At 42.3% G+C, this 23,542-nt stretch overlaps 1 protein-coding gene across 3 annotated transcripts in view; it reads left to right on the top strand.

Moving 5' to 3' along the window:
• atrn (attractin) overlaps window positions 1–23,542 on the top strand; it is a 192,218-nt gene that overhangs the window by 28,217 nt on the left and 140,459 nt on the right. For all 3 annotated transcript variants that reach the window (XR_005282435.1, XR_005282434.1, XM_038304648.1), the window contains exons 4-10: window positions 927–1,055; window positions 2,766–2,962; window positions 8,096–8,264; window positions 9,091–9,181; window positions 10,641–10,890; window positions 13,256–13,439; window positions 21,109–21,263. Coding sequence is in view for 1 of the 3 variants with exons in the window: in XM_038304648.1 (XP_038160576.1) it covers window positions 927–1,055; window positions 2,766–2,962; window positions 8,096–8,264; window positions 9,091–9,181; window positions 10,641–10,890; window positions 13,256–13,439; window positions 21,109–21,263 (1,175 nt within the window). In the remaining 2 variants the exon portion in view is untranslated. The remainder of the gene's footprint in view (window positions 1–926; window positions 1,056–2,765; window positions 2,963–8,095; window positions 8,265–9,090; window positions 9,182–10,640; window positions 10,891–13,255; window positions 13,440–21,108; window positions 21,264–23,542) is intronic.

Raw genomic sequence — 23,542 nt, 5'->3', positions numbered from 1 at the left:
TGAATGGGATTTGGGGTGGGGTGGGGTGGGGGTTCTTCATGTTAAAATTCAGTTTAGTTGGACTTAAATGTTTGGGTTGAATATCAGTACTGCACCTATGGATTATTTTAGTTAGATTAGATTAGATAGAACTTTTTTAATCTCACTATGGAGAAATTAACTCGTGATGTCGCTTCTTATAAAAAAACAGAAGATGCACAAAGAAGGAAAAGGTGTCATTTATTTAATTTATTCATTATTTTTCAATATAATGTAAATCTAGATACTTTTGCTAAATTAACATTTACCAAAAAAATAAGTATTTGGATTATAGAACAATACACCTTTATTGTGCATTTTAAATGATAAGCAAATGTGAATATGGAGGGGAAAAAAAACATCAGACCCCAACCCAAATTCAAAGCCCAATTTGTGGTACAAATTGGAAAATGTTGTTAAAGTCCAATGCAGACGTCTTCGCTCCTCACTTTTGAGGAAAGCAATTTCAAAGGAATGTTAATTTGTAAAATTGAAATAGAAAAAACAAAACAAAAATCAAACTAGAAAGTCTGTAAGAAAAAAAAACAAAAACAAAAAAACAAAAAACAAAAACTAAAACAGCAAAGTTAGTCCTAAAATAACTTTTTTGATTAGGACGATTTTCTAGTCAGCTTTCCTTTTTTTATTTACAAAAGATGTTCTTTGCTTGAGACAGTATTTTTTATAGTATTACCATTTATTATTGTCTAATAGTAATGGTTCAATGCATATAATAGAGTTTGGCCCATATGGACCTGTTTCATACTACCTGTAAACACTTAAAGCATCAACATACCTCGTCTTTTAAATATAAAAAAACCTCATAGCATGCTTTTACCCAATCAGTAGCATCTAATAAGTGCTTGAAATGGAAGGAAAGTTTTTAATGTACCTTCATGTGATTACAGTGGTTTGATTGTTCCTGAACAATATGGGAATGAGACGGTTCCTGAGGTGGTGTCTCAGTCTGGCTACGCCCTGCTGCACTTCTTCAGCGATGCCGCCTACAACCTCACAGGCTTCAATATTTCATACAGGTGAGCTGCCTTCTATTACTACCACATTGATGTCAAAAACTGAAGGTGTTTCTCTGTTTTTTTGTTTGTTTTTTTTAAATACACTAAAGATGAAATAAAAATAACTTGTGATCTGCTGAATAAGGAGGAGCTCAAGTCCAGGAACTGGACATTCAGTAGTTGAATCAAATCGTTATCAAGGATCAGGATTAAATTCTTTGATTTCTGCAGAACATTTAACATGACGGCTACAGGAGGTCCTTCCTCCCTACAGCTGTTAACATCTACAACAGCAGATTGAAGAAACTCCAATAATGAGTTATGAAAACATTTAAATTCCCTTTGTGATCAGTAAAGTATTTTTGAACTGAATTAAACTGAGTCACTGTCTGCTATAAACATCCCCATGTTCCTCTCTACGTCACTGATACCGTCACCATAGCGATGAGGAACACACAGTTGGATAAAGGCGGTGTGCCCTCAGGCCGCCGCTCTCTGGTGTCTGAAAGGCGGAGCAGCCTAAACATCAAACCATTACTCAAAAGAAGGAACATGAAAGAATGATGGGAGCTCTTTGCATCTTTTCCTTCCTTTTCCAAGAGAGAAATTAACATCTCTGCTGTGTCCTGCTTTGAAGGCTGAAAGCTTAACTATAATGGATTATTTTTTTCTCCGTAGAAATCATTAGTTTAGTTTGTCATGGATTCACCAAATGTTAAAAGCTATAAGTCCTTGTTTATTTCAACAGATTTAAAAGAAACCTTCAGAACTTTTTTTTTTTTCTACTCTTTTCAGTATCAAAGTTTTTAGCTATTAATACCAAAAAATAAAATTGCTTAACAGTTGATTGTTTAAATAGAAAAGACATTATGATACAATTGTTTATTTCCAAAGCAACTGAGAATAAAAGACAGCTGGTTCACTTTCTAATGGTTAGGAATCACAAATAAGTTATTTAAGCTGAAATATTATAGATAAAATATCAGAATAAAAAGCTATTTCTGTCATTTTAAAGAAAGTTTTGGACATTAAAGCATTTAAAATCTATTTAAATGCTTAAGGGACGGAAACTAAATTGATTTAGCAAGTTTGTGAATAAATGAGCTTAAACCTTAAGCCTCAGTAGAACCTGGACACAACCGTGTTTAAGAACAGATGAAGCATCTAACAAAGCCCCCCATGTCAGCCTCCCTGAAAATAATTAATAAACTGGGTCCATGCCAGGAAACCAACCAGTTTCTGTTTCTCTGATTAGTTCTGTAAAGAGCAGACGTCCAGTTTTCTGAAACATTCATCTAGAAGCTGGACTACCGCTGCCAAACACCTGCTAAAGGACATGAAACAAAACATTATTAAGGTGTTTGTTACCATTGTTTTATTATTAAGATGTTTGGATGAGAGAAATCAAAAATCAGATCAAACTTATTTCCAAATCCTCATATTTAAAACTTACTTTTGAGAAACTTCTCAACCAGAATTGTAGCCAAACCATCTCGGTAGAGGACCATTGTAGGACCATCTCGGTAGAGCCTTTGAAGTGACTCCAAATCCTTAAATAGTTGCTTAATCAACAAAGAAACATAAACAGATCTCAACATTCAGCCTGCTTAGGCTTTGGTTTTAGGCTTTTTTCCTCTTTCAGTGTTTCTCTAATGCAGACATTCCTCCCAGTTGGTGTTGATCCTTTCTTTCTTTCTTTCCTTGTTTCTCTGCATCATTTCTCAATGGTAGGGTGAACACATGTCCAAACAACTGCTCTGGCCGAGGTGAGTGCAGAGTGGGGAACTCCACTGCTTTGGTTTACTGTGAGTGTGAAGCCAACTGGAAGGGGGAAGCCTGTGACATCCCATACTGCCTGGATGACTGCGGCTATCCTGAAAGAGGTCACTGCCAGGAAAAGAGCTGCATCTGTAAAGCAGGATGGCAAGGTAGGCCTCGCATGCTTTCTGATTGGAGCTTTCTTCCCTAACCAGTCTGCTCAAATTGCTTAAAGCAGGTTCGGTTGTTAGAGCTGAAATCAGTGGTTCTTTATCAGAACAGTTGGTTGTAAACTTTATTAGGGAGAATTATTGATATGACATGTTCTGTGAAACACAGTTTGCCTTCTTGGTGTTTACTATTCTCTTTCATTCCGTGCTGGGGCTGCTTTAGTGGGGGGAAAAAAAGTAAAGATGAGACTGAACAGCTCTGATGAAGTCCCTCTATTTCATGCAGAGCTGTTGAGTCGCAGTAAAAACAGACCAGATTTTAGGAATGAAAAGCTGAAAACCTTTATCACAAGCTTTATTCTGCCAGCTCCGTATGAAGAAGTGTTTGACCTTTTAGACTCAAAGTCACGTTTCCAGGAAGTGCTGCAGCAGGGACCATGGGAAGGAAGCATGTTAAGAAAGTGCAATTTTAGGAGGCAAAACGTTGGTTCTGCTGCCACATGGCGAGAAGGTCGGGAATTGGGAAAAGCAATTGGGAAATGATATGAAAGCTAAAAGAAAAGCCTGAACAGTTTAATCTGAAAAGATTAATTACTAAGAGAGTTCAGAACAAATTGAAACATTTATTTTCCCTTTCAAAGGAACACAAACTGTTAACAGCTGCTTAATGCTGAGACGTTCCCTCACAGCTAAGTTGATCTCTGATTTATAAGCTGTAGATGCCCATCCTAACAGATTTAGATTCTCTGATCGCTGGCCCCTTTCTGCTTATTTAGAATCAAGTCAGAGCTTCAGCATTGTCATTATGAACCTCTCATCCAGCTAATGTTTGATCCACCTGCTGTTTTTATGGAGAAATCCCAGAGCATGCAGATGGTTATTTATTCCAGTATCCCTGAATAAGTAACCAGACTGACCCAAATATCACCACTTTAGTTTAGATGTTCTCTTCAAAGCAGTGTTTCACATGAAAGCCTCCCAGTTTTAATCAGCTGATGTCTGATCTGCAGCAGGAGAACTGGGAACACGTTTCATTGATAGGGTATTTGAAATAACATTATAACTGCAGATCTGCCTGTAAAATGTTATTAGGCAAATATTCTCACATATGAATGTAAGATGATGTGCAATTTATAGAAAAATGATATATTTTTAATGCAAATTGCTGCCAGAGTAAATGAGCTATCATTGTAGAACACTGATTTCAGGTGGAGATCATGCTGTACTGCTCACTTCATCTCATCTACCGAGTATTTTTGCAATTGTTTTCTTTATTTTAATAAGCAGTTGCTGCTTGATTTCAGGAAAATATTTTAATATGACAATATTGATAAAAATTGTGAAAACAGGATAAAGATTAATCTTTCTGGAAAGTCTCTTTTTTTAGCCTTACGCCTTCCCTCATTAGTGTTACCTTTTGCACTTTAGTAACTGAATAAAGTCTGCTGCTCGGAGTATGAAGCAGTTGTGGAGTCAAGGCCGGTTCTGTACAGACCGAGGCTGCAACCTCTGAGAACCAGACTAAGAGCTAGTCTTTAGAATTTTATGAATAAGCTTAAGTTATTAAAAAATTCAAAAATTCTTTAGCTTTAAAAGAATTAACTAGTCAACCAGAAGGCCCTCTTATAATTTTATATGCAAGTTATTCAAATAACCAGACTCTTTAAAATCCACTGCAATAAGAAAATATTTAGTCTAACTTAGCAAAAAGCAACTCAGACGAAGCATTTGAGTGTTTATTGATTTCTTCATCTTGATTCATTGTTTCTATTATCTGACTAAACTTGGATTTTCCATCAGCTGTTGTTGAATCTTTCTGTGGTCCAAACATCCAGCTGCTGTAAACAGAAGCTCTTTATTTCTCCTTTTATTTTGGTGATATTGTGTCCCTGACTCTGACCGTCTGGCCCTCTGCTCTCAATGAACACACTACTGCTTAATTTACCTGCACTATTATCTCATTAGCAAAGCTGAGGGAGGTAAGGAACAGACGGCCACTTTCTTTGGCCTTTATTGCCTTTGTCATGGTGTTTTCACAGTGGAATTGCAGACTCTCTCGTTTTACTGCCGCCTTCTGAAAGATTTAATTTTCTACACCAACAAGTGCAAACTTGGACAGATGTGTGTGAATTGAGGCGGGCTTTGACTCCCATCTTTCTGTTGCAGTTACAGCTTTAAGTGTCTGTTGAAAGGACAAGAGTGTACTTTTTTTAATGCGCTGAAGAGACATTATACTGCTGAGGATTTGCTTTTATATTAATAATATCAGAACAAACCTGTCCTGGATCTATTCTCCTTTTCCATGATTTCTGACAAATGATTTCTTCCTTGTAACCATGTAAACTGTGGTGAAGTGTTATGACTCCATCAGGGACAGGAGATTAATCTCATCAAGATGGAGGGACAGACAGAAGAGGAACCGGACATAAAGGGCCTGATCAGAAACCATGTCTTTATTTCTTTGGTGGAGTTTATTGCTACCAGTCTTTATACCCATAATTTTCCGCCGATTGTGGTTTATTTTGGCCTCATTGTTCTGGTTCATAAACACAGGAAGGGGCCTGTGAATGTAGCCAACTGTTCGAGTTATTTCACATAAAACAAAAAGGCAACCATAAAAATTTTCCTAAAAGAGCATTTCCCTCGATTTATATGAAAATAACAGTTCAAATGTGTGTTAAAGGACATATAAATAAGCTAAATAATTCTGTAACTTCTAACCTGTAAGTGAAAATATCCGTCTCTACAACTTTTCCATTTTTGTCAAAATAATTCCAAGCTGCAAAAATTGAAATATGAGACATTTGTTCTTGTAATGAGTATATTTTCCTTGGTTTTGAGAAGGTAAAACTATTTACCGATGGAATATTTATGAAGTGAATTTAATTCTGTAGTGTTTCAAGCAAAGCACATTTTCTGTAAATGGAATTTGAAGATAAAGAACTGTAGATATTAAACATTAAAAAACTTCTGATCCAAAAAGAATTTATAGAGATTCTTTGCTGTTTTCTCTGATTCTGTTCTTTCAAAAATAAAAATGTAAAAATAATAATAATTTTTTTTTTCAATTTTATAAAACTTTATTTATGCAAACTAAAATAAGCTAATGTTTTTGGGTTTTTTTTCTTTTTTTTTTACACACATTTAATATTTTCAGATTTTGGTTTTTAAAATGTCCCTTCTTTAAATACATTTTTTACAGATTACATTTTATTTTTCAAATGGCATTCCACAGATCACAATCTCTTCACTTCAAGCCAAAAAAAACAAAACAAACATTTACTGCTTAACGCAGACATTGACCAATATAATACAATTACAAACATCCCGCTGACCAATAGAAATACATCTTCGCTCCTCACGCCCTGTAAAATGCATTTTTAAAGAAATGCAATTCGAAAATCTTAAACACATACATTTTATAAGATTTAAAAAGTAGAATAATTTTTTTTGGAAATTAAATATGAAAGTATTTGGAAAAAATAAAATCTGAGACAGAAAAGTTACCATAAAAATGTATTTTGATTAAGATGTTTTTCAAAGTTCAATATAAGGATTGATTTTATTTATTTATTATTTTTTCAAATTTTATTTACAAAACATCACATTTGGTTGCAAAAAAATAACAGGATAAACTTCTCTAAGAAAAAAGATAATTTATGTTTAAAAAAAGAAAAAACTGCATTAACTTGATTCAGGTATATAATGTTTAGTTATCTTATTTTGAAAACATAATGGCATGATATTTACCTGCTCAAATGAAGTTGATAAGATTAGAATCTATTTTTAGATAATCATTTGCTGTTAATTCATCATTATTAATGAGAGCATTACTACAGGATATCCATCAATATGAACTTGTGGAACATTAGCTATAAACCGTTAGCCTCCCCGGGATGCACAGATTGATCAGCGCTAATATTCTAGGAGACGGTGATCAGCCGATACTGATGTGTGAAACAGATATAACTGGTATTGTTTGTTTTTATCTAGTAGACCAGGATGGAAACATTGAAGCTGTAAGTGGACCTTTTAACACCTGACAGCTTCAGTTATACAGTAAAGGCTCTTTAAAGATCACCGATTGGCCGGAAACCTGCATCTTCATCCCTAATTATTATTATTAGTAAGATTTCTCTGCCCTGACCAAACTGATGACGCTGCTTCACTACTTCAGTTTAACAGCAATCAGTCCGGCTTTACATCAAGTGCTGCAGCTAAAAGTTATTTTAGCAATCAAGCTTTCTATAGATGTTTTAGTTTAGTTTCCACACTTTTATCTTGCATATCTTAAAACTGCTTGTGGCATCCTCATGTCATCAGATTAAGGCTTCAACGTTTTGCAACAGAAATGAGCTCCTTAACAAAGACAAAGAGGCTGGAACAGTTTAACAGGATTTAAGAAAACTTTATTCCAGATAATTAGCAGAAATTCTTGCATCATTTGAAGAACTGTATCAGTCCCATAGTTTATCTCACTTAATGCATCATGCAAATTTAGTGAAAGGCTAAGAAAACCTGGATTTTCAGCATAATGATTTAATCCTGCTCTTCTTCTTCAGCTTTATAAACAGTTGTCAGAGTTGGAGAATTAAGTTGGAGGCGGAAAAAATAAACCTGGTGCTGAGGTTTGACTTGCAGCTGGACAAAGGCCAGAAACATTCATCAGATCTGAAGTGAAATGCTTCAGAACAAAGGATATTAACATGGTATAATGGCCTAGTCAAAGTCCAGGTTAAAATTTAAACAAACATCTTTGACAAACCTTAATAATCCCTGTTCAGAGAAAGTCTAAGTCTAATCTGAATAAAGTTGACCTGCTTTGCACTAAAGAATGAGCAAAAGTAAATCCATAAAAAAGGATGCTTAACTTTTCTGATTATTTAATAATGCTTTCTTTTGCTTCACAATTTGTCTTTACTTTGTGCCTTTTATTTAAAACATCTTTAAATGCTTTGAGGTTATTGCAAATTATGAAATATGGTGTGAATAATTTTGTTAGCTTCAGCAGTTAAATTCAGGAACATTTCTAGTAGAAGTTCTCCCAATATTGCAAAACAGAACAACCAATCCTCTTCTCCTAAATCGTCCCTCCTATGGAGCCTTCACTTGGTCATTTCCTCCCCTCCTCAGGTCCAGGCTGCTCCGTCTCGGTTCCTGCCAATTCCTCCTTTTGGAGCCGTGAGGAGTACCTTGAAGCCGGGCTGGCCAGAGCGTCCCACAAGGCTGTAGTAGACCAGGGAATCATGTGGGTCATCGGAGGCTATGTCTTTAACACCTCTGACTATCACATGGTCAAAGCGTAAGTTCACCTCTCTAAGACTGCATACATGCTTGCTGCTCATCTTCAGCAGCCCTCCTATGAAAACAATCACCTTAGATTTATAAAGAATTCAGCCCTTTTTTTAATTCACTGGTTATTATTAAGCAAGTTTGGAGACTATATAGGAAGAACAACCACATAATGGGATTTTCAAGATTAAGGTACATGGGTTAACTTTAGGATGTCAGACCATTTAAGAGTGTTCCTTATGATTTCACTTGGGAAAAAAGAAAGGACACTTTAGGCTACTTTCTCTACGTAAGAATGAGCTGAGAAGCTGATGTAAATCCCTTTTACTGGAAAACCCTCAGAGGCTTTCTAGAAATGCTTTAACAACTAAAAGGATCAAATGTTTGGTTAAATGTTCTTTCAGATTAATCAACCTGATATGGTTGAAGCTCTAAAAGCCTGACGGGAAACAACAAAAGGAGGCTTTCATCCAGATTTTTTAAAACTCCACAAATGATCCCAGTTTGGATATTTTTGATCTATTTCTGCTTCCACCAGGAAGCTGTGGGTTTGGGACGTGGACCACTGAGCCCTCTTGTCTGTATCTAAGTCTGCATCTGTTCCTCTCTGGTTTAAACAATTCGACTCAGATAGCTGCTACAGATAAACTTCTCCTCCAGGAGTATTGTACAGACTCACATTAATAGATATGCTTTAGACTGTTTTCCACAGTTTGATGATTTTGCTTACGAAACAGCCTGAGGGGAGAAGAGGAACTTTTTTAAGTCATGGAGCTCATCAATGTAAAACATTATGAAATCTAGACTGAGTTCATGTTTCTGTTCCTTTCCTTTAGGTATAACCTGAGCAGGAAGACATGGATGACCCTGGACCCCTCTGTCAACACGGTCACCCCGCGATACGGCCACTCTTTAGCTCTGCACGAGGTACATGAGAGGATGGTTTCTGTGGCTGTCAGTGGGCCTCAAAACGTCAATAAAAATCACTTCCTTCTTGCTGCGTCATGCAGGGATCGGTTTTATCAGGCAAATTAGCCTTAAGTTCCTTGGAGGATGGTTTGAAGATGAAGTGAGAAGGGAATCGATGGAAGCTAAATCAAACGGAAGCATTATCCTCCATTCCTTTCTCTATACTTCCTGTTGTACATGTATGCAACTAATGTATAAAACATCCAATATAGATAAGCTGCTGTGAAGTGAAGCAGAATCTCCAGAATTCCAGAAAACCTATTTGGACCTGATGATGAAATAATAAATCAGAGAAATGTTGATTTGTAGGAAGCAGCTTGAATATGCACCTTTATGTGAATGCATTTATATTAAGCCGTCGTACTCAAATACACCTGAAAAAAATCTGTCACGGAGAAGCAGGACACACATCAATGCATGCCTATTCCACAAACATGTACTGTAGACATATGAATTCGGTGTTTATATTTTCATTAGAAATAAAACAGATTTCCAAGTTAATTTCTGTTCCCTGTTTCTTCCTAATACTAAACCGTTAAATAATTCATCTGTTTTCTGCCTTAAATTTAAATGTTACACTCTTAGAAGATTTTCTTTTTCTTACTAAAGAATTTTTGGCACTAGTGCCTTTGATTTAAATGATCTCTCAAAACCTCAAAGAAGAGATGGCTATTAATGGTTAAAGTTTAACTCGCCATATTTTTAAAACCTAAACCTGACAAATTGTGATTGGCAGCTAGCTTAGCTTAGCCTTGTGGAAGCATGGGGACTGAGCAGCAGGACGCTGGTAGTTACACAATATGCTAGCCTGACTGGCAGACTGACTTACACAAAGCTTAATCAGTCTCCTAAAGCTGAAAACCTTCTGGTCTTTATGGCTGCCTTTAATTGTTTCATAAAAATGCTCTATAAATGGCTAGGACTCTAACAACCGACTGCTTTAATACTGTTGTTTTTTTGTTTTCTATTTTGGCAGTATTTATGAGCAAATTTCAAACTTGAACAATAATGAGTATCGTAAGCATTACACACAGTATAAACTATCTCGTTATTGTAACTTGGAGCCTAATGGTCTCTTGAAATGAAGAGTGAAAGGAAGCCACTATGTGAGCTACAGACTGCTTGCCTACCTTCTTGGCATGCTCTACTGTGAAGGGATGCGCTACATCATCATCCAGAGATGTTGGCTTATAGGCAGTTAATGGCTCATAACAACCTGTTCATGTTAGCTCTAGCTTTAGAAATAATGAAAACCTGGATGTTTTTCCAATTAAATGCCGTAATTAACGACTCTAGACTTTTATATTTACTCGGCTTGTTTTGTTAAGAATGTTGACCTATATAACAATCTCACTATCTAAATGATTTAACTGATCCATGTTTAATTTGGATGAAACCTTTTTCTGATCTCTTTCAGGGGAAGATCTATATGTATGGAGGAAAAATTGATTCAACTGGAAATGTGTCCAGTCAGCTCTGGGTTTTCCACATCCAGAACCAAACGTGGGTCCTTCTGAACCCCCGGCTCAATGACCAGTATCCTGTGGTGGGACATTCAGCCCACATAGTCCCTCCCATCCGAGACGGGGAAGATCCTGTCATGCTCGTCCTGTTTGGACACTGTCCTCTTTACGGTTACGTCAGCCGTGTGCAAGAATACAACATTGGTGAGCTTATCAGACTGTTAATGCTTTAGTGTTTTTACTTGTCATCTTCCGCCTGGCAGGGACCAAGCCAATGGGACTGCAGTTTCAGCAGAGACTCACAAACTTACCTTGCCTTAGTCACCTCATCCAGCACCTCTGGGCGAAGCCAAGGAATGCCAGGGCCAGCTGGTAGACCTAGTCCCTTTAGTGTGTTCTGGGACTAGAAAAGCAGAATGTTCACCTTTAGGCTTAGCTCTCCATTTACCAGAACAGATCAGAACAGCATACACATTGTGGAGTAAGCATCACCCATCCTTCTATCATTCTCCAGCTCCATTCAAACACACTCTTGAACAGGACCCCAGAATACTTGAATTCCTCCACTTGAGATGTGAACTCCCCTCTGACCTGAAGGGGCAAGCCATCCTTTTCCGGTAGAGAACAATGGTCTGGGACTTAAATGAGCTGATTTTCATCCTGCTTGCTTCACAATCAGCTGTGAACCGCTCCATCGCAGGAGGGAGCCAGCAGAACCCACCACCCTCAAAAAGCAAAACAAATTCTGCTGTTGCCAAATCCAGCCCTTGAACCCATAAATCCTGTCCACAAAGGTTATGAACCGGACTGGTGACAGAGGGCATCCCTGCTGCAGTTTAAAATGCATCAGGAAAAGGCCCTAAGACTTAATGTCGCCTGGTCTGCTGGTGCAGAGACTAGATGGCCCTGAGTTAAAGGCCACTGACTCCATATTTCTGGTCTTCCCTGCACAGGGCACTTTGAGGGACACAATCAAATGCATTCTCCAGGTCTAAAAACTCCTTGTGGACCAGTATGACAAACTCTCCTTAAGCACCCTGCAGAGGGTGAAGAACTGATCCAATGTTCCAGAACAAAAACCACACTGATCCGCTTGAAGCCAAGATCAGACAATCAGCTGGACTCTCCTCTCCAGCACCCTGGCATAGGCTTTCCTTGGGAGTTTGAGATCCCCTTATATTCAGAACAAACCTTTTTTTCTAAAGGAGCGCCACCTCACTCTGTTAGACCAGGGGCAGGGTTTCACTATAAACAGTGTTAGTGAGGCAGTTCTGACCCATCCTGAGGCTCCAAGGGAAGGGGGTCAGGGCCTGAGGCCAACCTATGGTATCTCCATGATCTCTTCAAACTCCTCCCAGGCCAGATTTTTTGTTTTGCATCCGCCCAAAATGGTAACACACTTGGCCTCATGGGACCTTTTTGCTGAATTAGAAACCCCACAGTCAAACCCGGCTTGATGGGACTCCTTCAGCTTGATGTCATCCTTTAGTGACTTGCTGCCTTTACAGGCACTGCAGACCTTATAAGCTGTGAGTGGACCCATCGAAATATAGGTAGAGAACAGTGCCCTGAAATCAGAGAAGCTCTTCAAGGGGTTGGGCTTGAATAAATCCATGACTGAGGGCTCCATCAACCTTTCCCAGAAAAAAGTTTTTATCAGCCAACTTCCTTCTCTTTCAGTGTATCCAACTTATCATCAAATGGTGATCTATGAACCCCCAATCTTCATGACATACAGTCAAATGTCAGTCTGAGATGTAATTTTTGTTTTCCCAAGGATGTGATGAAGTCCTCCAGTAGAATGATGAAGCTCCCGAGATGGGCGCTGTCCAGCACCCCCCACCAAGCGTGTTAAGAAGGTGGGGTAGTCTTGGCCATTGGTTGAGACTACAGTCAGAGTTCCATCCCAGGCCTAAAGGTGCAGGGATGCAACCCTCTCATCCAGAGAGGGGAACGCATGAGAGCTGTACTGGTGTGAGACAAACCCACCTTAGCCCTTCACACCTTCACGAAAGAGAGTCCAGCTCCCCTTAAGGAGCTGGGTTCCAGAGGCCAGGCTCTGCGTGTAGGTGAGCCCGACTTTTTGTAGCCTATACCACTGAACTTCTCCCACGAGCTCAGCCATCCGCCCAAACGGAGATTCTGCCGGAGGCATGTAAACACCCAACCACATAGCCTCTGGGTTTGTCTGATCAGACTATTGATGCTTTTGTGTTTTTCTTTTTTTGTTAGTTTTTCTTTTTTTAAGTTTGAGAAATTTCAATGTAACATAGGACTAAAGAGTTCAGGTTTATTCAGTCTCTTGTTGACAGGAAACTTGTCAGAGATCTCAATGTGTCCCAACAGCTTTTCTCACTGAAAAAATTAAATGGGGGAACCGTAGGCTCTAGCTGTTTGCCTGTAAAACACTTTTCAAACTAAGCTGAAGTCTTCTATCTAAACTAAAAACCCTGACACGTCTACTGTCTTTTCTTTTTCTCTATATATGCCTGTGGGATCTCATTACATTTCTACTACATAAAGCCTTTAACCGTCAGTGTCTCACTAACTGTGTTCTGTGACCTTCCAGTCAAAAACAAGTGGAGCTTCTTGAGTACAGAAGGCGCTTTGGTCCAAGGAGGCTACGGCCACAGCAGTGTTTTTGACCCCAGCACCAGAGCCATCTACATCCACGGGGGCTACAAGGCCTTCAGTGCAAACAAGTATGGCCTGGCAGGAGACCTGTACAAGTTTGATGTGGACAAAAGGAAATGGTGAGATTTTCTTTAGCTACCTTTTTAATCACAAAAGTTTTTAAGTAGATCAGTTTGAAAGTCTCCTTTTTTTTTTAATGTAATTTTATATGCAGGGTCCAAAGTTAACTTTTTGACTCAGTGGCCAAGTGGACCGGAAAATAAAATTATTCACCCGCCAAGCATATTTTTACTGGCCAGGAAAAAAAAAAAATAATTAGCTATCATATATTTTTAAGGAGCATTTTATTTCACTGAGGCATTATTTTAAAAGCAAACGATTTACAGAAAAAGGTAATGTAGTTTTATTTTAAAAAAGTGGTATTTTAGAGTTTCATTCAATGCAAAATACAAAATAATTTTTAAATTTTTTTATGAAAGTGTCCATAAATTAAACCATTGGAAAAACTTCTATTTTCATTTGTTATTTTTTCTTTCTTCCAGTTGCATGGGCAATGCAAAAAAATATATTTTTATCTTTGTGTTGCTATAGCTATCAGTGCACTCACAGTGGCTGTAGCATGGGTTGTTTGGATTGAGCCTGAGACACAGACATCCAGGGTTTATGGCATTTACTGTGTTTGTGTTCATGGATGCTCTCCAGTTTCATAGATTGACAGCCAATAAAAATTAAATGGTGTCTATTCTCTATTGTGTATTTGCAGCACACTGAGCAGATTAGCAGCATTTTCATGAATAACAACACAACAGAATGGTGACCCCTAAAAATACAGAATCACCAAATTATTTCACTCTATTTATACATATAAAGTAAGAGCTTATATGTTTAAATAAATTGTTTTTTAAATTTAATTATAGAATTCATAATTTTAAAATAAATATCTTTTAATATTGGTGGTTTATTTTGGTGGAATGGCTCATGCCCAATATTTTAGATTTAAAGCAGATATCTGTCGGTACCGACAACTCGGTGATGATGCTCTGCATCCCTGGTACAGTTATGTGCAGCTGCTTTATACTTAAACTTTTTCAAGACAAGTTTCAACAAACTGTTTAATGTCTAGATATGCAAGGCTGACAGTTGATGTTATAGATGATGAGGCTGAAAACTATGGAGGAAATTTTGTTCCATTATTATTTCAAGCAAAGAGCACATTTTATAAATTCATATAAAAAAAAAGGAAAGAAATGAAACTGAAAAAAATACTTTAACAAAAAAAAGGTTCTGAATAACTGCTTTCTGATTTATTTTTCAAATTTTATATATAAAGATGGCACTGATGTGTATCCAGACCAATAGCAATGCGTCTAATTACTATTTAAACTTTTATTGATTAGAAAGTGTTATTTCTAGATTGCATCTTTTTCAAGCTACCATTTAAAACCTCTGGTTTGCTTGTAACTACAATGAAGCCAATTTCACCCCATAGAAACATAATTTTTTTTTTTTAATGGGTAAAAAAACAAATACCTTTAAAATATTTTCTCCTCTGATGCTCCTCTGTGTTTATCCATCATATACTTTCTCAATAAACTGTATTTGTGGTTGTAACATAAATCAAAGTTTTCAGGAGGTTTAAATCGAAAGTTACGTATGTAACTACGGTTCTATGAATCCCGGATGACCGCCAGAGGGCGGTGCTGAAAGCACTGAATGTTCCCTTCGGGCATGCGCAGTTCGAGTAATTATACCAACAGAGTCACACCTGTGACACCGGATGACCACTCAGAAGCTATATAGCCTGGTGTCATCCTTTGCTCTGCTCCTACAGAATCTTCTCGCAAAAGCAAGGATTCTGAGTGACAGAGAAGCTCTGGCGGTCATCCGGGATTCATAGAACCGTAGTTACATACGTAACTTTCGTTCTATTTCATCCCTACTGACCGCCAGAGGGCGGTGCTGAAAGCACTGAATGACTAATGCCAACGATGTCACAAGGAATCCTGAGCACATACCTCACAGAGGAGGCCCAGCAGAACCTTGTAAAAGGACCTGACCCAGGGGATGAGGGGCAGCCACATTGACACTGTAGAACCTGGTGAAGGTGGTTGGGGAAGCCCATGAAGCAGCAGCACATATAGCTTCCAGCGGAACCCCTCTCAAAGCAGCCCAGGAAGCGGTGACGCTCCTGGTGGAATGTGCTCTCACACCGACTGGCAGGGAGCAGTGACCTGCAGCGTAGGCGTGGCAGATGACACTCACAATCCAATGGGACAGACGCTGTTTAGAAAGAGGACAGCCTAACCTTGGACCCCCATAGCATAGGAAAAGCTGGTCCGAGCGTCTCAGATTGGCGGTGGCTGCAATGTATGCCTCCAACGCTCTTACTGGGCACAACAACTCCGACTCATTCTCAGTTGTACCAGATTGAGGCTGAAACCGAGCGAGCCGCAATGGCTGGTTACGGTGAAAAGGAGACAACACCTTAGGCACAAACGCAGTATTAGGCCACAGGGTAACACCAGAGCCATCTGGATTCCACCTGATACACCTAGGGCTGACAGAAAGAGCATGTAGCTCACTGACCCTCTTAGCTGAGACGATAGCCATCAGGAAAGCAGCCTTGCAGGAAAGCCACTTGAGTTCTGCTTGTGCCAAAGGCTCGAATGGAGGGTGGCACAGAGCTGTGAGAACCAATGGCAGATCCCAATCTGGGGCTCGTGGGGCTGGCCGCTGGCACAACCTACGAGCACCACGCAGAAAAAGTGAAACCAGTTCATGGCGCCCCACTGTACGGTTGTCAACAGTTCGGTGAAGACATGAAATTGCTGCAACATACACTTTAAGGGTCGAAGGAGAGCGGCCCTTATCAAGGAGAGACTGGAGGAACTCCAAAATAGTGGGCACCGAGCAGGAAAGCGGGTTCTCATTGTGGGCAGAGCACCACTGAGAAAAGAGGCGCCATCTGTTAGCATACTGCAGCCGAGTGGAGGAAGCCCTAGCACTCAATACGGTGTGTCTCACGGTGTCTGAACACCCAGTCAGCCTCCCAGGGGCCATGCCCACAGCTGGAGACGTTGAGGGTTGGGGTGCCATATCTGTCCCCCCAACTGAGACAGCAGATCCCTCCTTGCTGGAAGACGCCATGGAGTACCGTGACACAGACTCCAAAGCAGCGGGAACCACGGCCGCGCTGGCCAGAACGGAGCTACCAGCAACACTCTGTGGCCCTGCTCGAGAACCCTCCGTAGAGTCGGCCAAACCAGTGAGAGTGGTGGAAAGGCATACAGGAGAACCTGCGGCCATGGATGAGCCAGTGCATCCTGGCCCAGTGCGCCCGCCATCCCGGTTAGGGAATACCATAGGGGGCAATGGGTCGACTCCTCTGTGGCGAACAGATCTACCTCTGCCTGCCCAAAGAGGTTCCAGATTATGCGCACTACGTCGGGGTGAAGAGACCACTCTCCCGGAGCAGGTGCCTGGCGGGATAGAGAGTCCGCAACCTGGTTCTGCCGTCCTGGCAGATACGCTGCGCGCAGGGTACACAGACGGGGATACGCCCATTCCAGGAGATCCCTCGACACCTTCAAGAGACGTGCTGACCTGGTGCCACCTTGGTGGTTTATATGATAAACAACAGAGGTGTTGTCTGTCCGAATCAGCACGTTCCTTCCCTCTAGGTGGGGCAGAAGGCACCTGAGGGCCATGTGCACAGCCCGCAGCTCCAGCACATTTATGTGTTCGTTGCGCTCCCTTGGGTCCCAGAGACCCCGAACAGCTCTCTGTTGCCACACGGCACCCCAGCCCATGAGGCTGGCATCCGTGGTGACCACCTCCCTTCGACACACTACTAGCCCCATTGGAACACCACTGGACAAAAGGGTCCCGTCTCGCCAAGGAGCTAGGGCATGGAGGCAGCTCCTGGTCACCATTAGCCTGCGATGCCTGTGCAGCCTGGCGTCTAGGCGAAAGCTGTTGAGCCATCGCTGCAAAGGACGCAGAAGGAGCAGCCCTAAGGGCACGACACGAGTGACTGATGTCAGTTTGCCCAGCATTCGCAGGAAGGTGATGTAGGGAAACTCCCTGCCCAGTCTGAATCGACGGACAAGCTGGAGTATGTCGTCCACCCTGTGAACAGATGGACGGGCCATCATGGTAGCAGAGTCCAGATGCATCCCAAGAAAGGTGGTTGTCTGAGATGGAACCAGACAACTCTTTGCCAAGTTGACTTTGAGGCCTAACATTGACACATGAAGTAGAAGCTGGGACGTATCCCGAGAGGCAGCTACCTGAGAGGGAGCACAAAGAAGCCAATCGTCCAGGTATGGCAGAATCCTGACTCCGGAGGCCTGTAGAGGAGAGAGGGCTGCTTTCACGCATCGAGTAAACACCCTCGGGGAAAGGGAGAGCCCGAATGGGAGCACCCGGAATTGCCAATGGCGCCCCCGATAGGCGAACCTGAGAAAACGGCGATGTTCTGCCGCAATAGGCACGTGAAAGTAGGCGTCTGTCAGATCTACTGATGTAAACCAATCTCCCACCACAATGGTCTGAAGGACCTCTGTTATGGTGAGCATGTGGAAGGGAAGGACCTTCAGGTACCGATTCAGTCCCCTTAGATCTAAAATGGGGCGAAAACCGCCGGTCTTCTTGGCCACAAGGAAGTATGTGGAGTAGTAGCCTCTGGGTTGCTGCAGAGGATCTACAGACTTGATTGCCCCCTTGCCCAGGAGGGCGGAAAGCTCCTGGTCTAGTGCCTGAGATTTCACCGGGTCTGTGATGACAGTCATCTTGACCCGGTGTGAGAGGGGGGGCCGCCGTCGGAACTGGAGCCTGTAGCCATTGGTTAAGGTGGCAACCACCCATGGATCTACGGCATGAGCAGCCCAGAAATTCAGCTGCTGATGGGAAAAATGTCCGACGGCTGGCCCGGTGGCATCATCTTCTATCCCCACGGCCCCTGGGGGCTCTGGGGGGAGGGCGTCCAGGATTTGAGGCCCGGGTCTGTCTAACAGGGCGGCAGACTGGCTCACGAAAGTCCCTTGTCGGTCTCTGCCGCACATCATGGGGATAGGAACCAACAGGTCTGCCACCGGTCTGAGGTCGTGGCTGAACGCTGGGGGTAGTGGCAGGGCGGCCCGAACGCTGGGGAAAGGCAGGTATGCTCCTGCGAAGGCCGGAAAGCTGCTGGCTAGTCTGACGTGCCTGAGCAGTCCGTTCCAGCGCCTCCAAGGCAGCTGATCCAAACAGCTCCCCTGGTACAACCGGGACACCCCTGAGGGTCCTACGGCATGCTTCAGTCAGAGGAGACTGTGCCAACCAGACCTGTCTACGAGCTTGGACAAGGAAAGACATGACCCGTCCAAGCTCTCTGGTCATCAGCGCGAAGGCCTGCAGCGCTGCGTCACTATAACCAATCGCCGCACTTGCACCACCAGTGTCCTGAACAGATGCAGACAGGGCAAACATGAGGTGCGCCAGGGAATTGCCAAGGCGGCCAGCACGCGCTCCTGCATTGTACGCCTTACAGAGGAGGTCATCTGTAACCCGACATTGAGTCCGCGGGCACCGGACATCAGGACGCAGGGCTTCATCTGGTGACACAATCAGTGAAGCAACAGCTGGTTCAATTGCTGGCATACGGTCCAGGCCGGCCTTCACTGACTCATGCATGGCAGCTAATACACGACCATCCGAGGAGAGACGTGACAGCGCTCTCGGTTCCCGCCAACAGGCGTGTAACTCCTTCAGGTACTCCTCTGATGGAGGTACAGAAAAAGGAGTAGGAGCCCTTCCACGTCTGAAAAAAGCACTGCCAGAGCTGGATGCCTCTCCTTGTGGGAGTTCCAGCTGCAGCTGCTTCAGGGCCATAGACATGACCTCCCGCATGGAACCGTCACCGGCCTCTCCAACCGCACTCTGAGATGAAAATGAACCAGCCTCAGAGGCTTGAGAGGACCCTGCCTCCTCCTCATCTCTAAAATGAGAAGCGGAGGCAGCCAGAGAGATAACGTCATCCTCTACAACCAGCTCGGGCATTGGTGGGGAAGAGAGCCCAACCACTGGGAGCGAGGGATCAGATTGCCGTGTCTGCAACAAGGACTTCATCTCTGCCAGCTCTGCTGACAACTGCTCCACCCTTGTGGACAGGCCCTGGTCAGGTTTGGCCCGCTTCCTCCGGGGGAGGGGCACAGATGCTGTGGTCCCACCACGGCGCTTAGAACGCTTGGGGGGAACCACCTGCCCAGAGGGCGGAAGGTCCGAGCCCTCCTGGGGGCACAACTGGGCCAACCGGGCCACCCTCACTGCATGGGGCATAAAGCTGCAGTTCATACAGGGGTTCTCAGACAGCGCCTCCAAAAGGTGCTCATGTCCAAGGCAGGTAGGGCACAGGTCGTGGCCATCCTCTGCCTGCAGGGCAGCCCCACAATCTATGCAGCTGTGAGAGCCATCCATGTCGAAGGCCGACAAGGCTTAAAGAACAGAAAGTTATCGAAAATCGGGAGAGGGGGCGCAAACGCAGCCGTCACCAATTACAGCAGAGAAACGAAAGAGGCTGCGAGCACAAGGCAGCCGATACTGGGAGAGGGGGCGAGAACCGCTACCGTCACCAGGTATAAAACCAATAAACCAAAAAAGCTAACAACGTTAGCTGTATGGAAACTTAAGTTGGAAGTAGGAGCGAACAACGCTGCCGTCACCAATTATAGCGGATAAAACAAGAGAGGCTGCGGACACAAGGCGGCCGATACCGGGAGAGGGGGCGAGAACCGCTACCGTCACCAGGTATAAAAGCAATAAACAAAAAAAGCTAACAACGTTAGCTGTATGGCAACTTAAGTAGGGAGTAGGAGCGATAAACGCTGCCGTCACCAATTAAGAGAGCAGACCAACGAAAAGGCTGCAAAAAAAGGTTGATATTGGGAGAGGGGGCGAAAACGCTGCCGTCACCATTTATAATTAAGCAGACCGATGAAGAAGGCTGCAAACAAACCAAAAAAGGCTAACAACGTTAGCCGTCTCCAACTTCGGCAACGAAGTAGACCACACTTGGTTGGGAGAGGGGGCGAAAACAGCGGCCGTCAGTAATTATAGCAGCGCAGACCGGTGAAAAAAAGGATGCAAAAGTAGGGAATATACTGGGAGAGGGGGCGAAAACCGCTGCCGTCACCAGGTATAACACCAACAAGCTAAAGAAGCTAACTACGTTAGCCGTATATAACTTCGACAGTGAAGTTATTCACACTGGGAGTAGGGGCGAAAACGCTGCCGTCACCAGTTCGGAACAAAACAGCACGAAGCTGTAGGTAAAAAGCTAAAGTCGTGAGCCGGGAGAGGGGGCGCGGACGCTACCATCACCAGCAAACAACTCACTTACCTACCGTAATCTTCAGAATCGACCCGTTGCAGCCCTGGGAGGGCGGAGAATAACCGCAACTCCGGTCAAGAGACAGGGGCTTCAGACAACGGGGAAGTTAGCGAACCGCTTGCGAGAAGAAAAAAGGAGCAGAGCAAAGGATGACACCAGGCTATATAGCTTCTGAGTGGTCATCCGGTGTCACAGGTGTGACTCTGTTGGTATAATTACTCGAACTGCGCATGCCCGAAGGGAACATTCAGTGCTTTCAGCACCGCCCTCTGGCGGTCAGTAGGGATGAAATAGAACCCTTTGCAGGCTGCTGTTCTTATTCCTAGTGTATGATTTTTTTTAGCTTTGGATCTTCCGATTATAAACCCCTCAGCTGGGGTGAGAGCAGAGGTGTAACCATTGTCTGTTTGGTCGTGCAGGACCGTTTTGAGAGACAGCGGCTTCTTCCGTTACCTTCACACGGCGGTTATAGTGAGCGGCACCATGTTGGTGTTTGGAGGAAACACGCACAACGACACATCCATGAGCCACGGTGCCAAGTGCTTCTCCGCTGATTTCCTGGCCTACAGTTTGGGTAAGTAACGCCCACACAGATGTTTACACTTTAATCACTATATGTGCAGCATTATGTTGATGGTCATCTTTCTAATATCATCACCAGAATCAATGTAATCTTTATAGAACAGATCCTCTCATGCAGATAACTCTCCACTAGGCCTTTTAGATTTGCTAAATTTTTCTGTAATTCCCACTATTGATGTACCTTAAATAATCTCCAATAATCCTAACATGAACCTGGGATAAAGAAGAAATATCTTCCTTTGTTTCTATTGTTTGAGAGCTTCACTGATACGTTCATCAAACCACCAATAAGCTTCTAATCTGCTGTAAAAACCTTTCTCCTGGAGCATTTTAGGATAGTCCATGCATGTAGCTGCATGTTTCAGGGAAGCTGGTCTGTTTCTGAGCAGACGGTTCAGCAGCCTGTCAGTCTATGTTCATGTTCTATCTGCTCACTGCAGACTAGAGGCGGGAATCTTCAGTTAGCTCACGATTCAATTCAATTAGCATTCAAAAGGAAGGACACCCATATGCATAACTACATCCCCAGGCTAGAGATGTTCAACAAACAAAGATTAAATGCTTTAAATGAAAGATTAATAAATGACAGAATATCTTAAGGGGTTCCGCTCCTTTAGGGAGGAATGACCTCCTCCACAGATTGACTTCTAGATCTCTCACTTCACATGTTAATAACAATTCATTTTGCTGAGCTGCTGTTTTTCTGCTTCCTTTTTTATTAAGCCCATTCATTTTCAAAGCTGTCGGGCTTGATCTGGCTGCCCTGCATTGGTGCATCCAAACACTCACTGCCACACATCACAGTGATCATCTTCTTGTTTTGCTGCTTTTAGACTTTTTTCTTTGCAATATTTGACTGAAAAAAAACCTAAAGTTGGGCTTTAAATGACCAATTAGATGTTGTAGTTTTATGTTTAATTCAAATCAAAATCAGTGAGTGAATATTTGAATATATTGAATATTTTGAGTATCAATATCAAGTTTGACATTTCAGTACCGTGACAAACCTAGTTTAACTACAAAATCAGTATGAAAATGCCAAATATTTATGACCTGACCTGAGCTGATGGAACCAATTGCTTCTGCAGGCTCATCTGCTCTGAAATGCGCTGTGTTGGAACTGCTTGATATGTTAAAACTAGCGAGGGAGTTTGCGCCTCGCCATGGGAAAATTTGCATTTTTTAAAACTTTGATTACCTGGCATTTTAAGACTGCTTTAAACAGCTCATGGATAATAATCCCCAAAAACTGTAAAAGTGACCCTAAACAGTGCTCAGTGATTAATTCACACCGAGCATCCATCATTCACCAGCAGCAGATTAGATTTATGTTTTCAGTTGCTACACAGAGAAGTGCAAGTCCAGCCTCGGTTTTAGCTACGAGCACATTACTGTCATCACACCTCAGCGGTAAACCAGTTTAATCTGCAATACAGGAAGTAGATATTTTAAACACCAACTTCACCTCTTAGAGCTGAGTTTTTCTGGAACCTGAATACTGCTGCCGGTTATAGCTCCGTCTAAAATCAGGAAGATGTTCCAAAACATGCTAACAGACTAAAAAAAAAAACAACGGGCCAACATCATTTAGGTAGCAGTGTCAGAAGTATTTTGGTTGGCGAGGATAACTGAGGCGATGATCCCTCCTCCTCCTCCTGCTTTAGTTCTTTCCTAAATGTTAAAGGATGAAGAAAAAAATATCAGCTGCAGATATAATGATCATTCTTCCCTTAAAAATAAAACCAGCTCAAATTATAGTTTAGATTAAAATAAAAATAAATCTGATGCAGCTGCTATGAAAACAGATTTATTTATTTTTCATGGTAAAAACTATCAGTGTGATTAAACTTTTGGGAGTGAGGGCTGAGCCGGTCAAACCGGTTCCACTCAAACCAATGGGGAATCAGAAACCAAATTTAAAATCATATAATGTTTAAAAATAAGCTTTATTCCTTTATTTACTATATTAAAGCCCCAGAGGTTGGTGCCTGCCCTGATGGGGGTTAGAGGCAGGAACCATGGGGAGGTTCTCATTAACCTATCAGTCTAGAAACATTGTTATAGATGGCGTTGGCCTCGTTCTGCCATGCTGTCATAAATGGCTCATTAATTGGAGACTGGAATCTCTTGGGAAGTGGGGCAGATTTCCCACCAGGCTTCATGATGGCCTCAGGAACTTCTGTCATTAGAAAGTTAACTGACAACCAGTAAAGTTGGAGGAAAAGTTTTTAGGTGACTTCTTCTCTACTCCATGTAGATTAATCATAATGT

The sequence above is a fragment of the Cyprinodon tularosa genome, unplaced genomic scaffold, assembly GCF_016077235.1.
Source record: "Cyprinodon tularosa strain WSP-4 unplaced genomic scaffold, ASM1607723v1 ctg54, whole genome shotgun sequence".
Lineage (NCBI taxonomy): Eukaryota > Metazoa > Chordata > Actinopteri > Cyprinodontiformes > Cyprinodontidae > Cyprinodon > Cyprinodon tularosa.
Note: the sequence above shows the minus strand (reverse complement) of the source record. Positions and strands in the feature narration are given on the sequence as shown.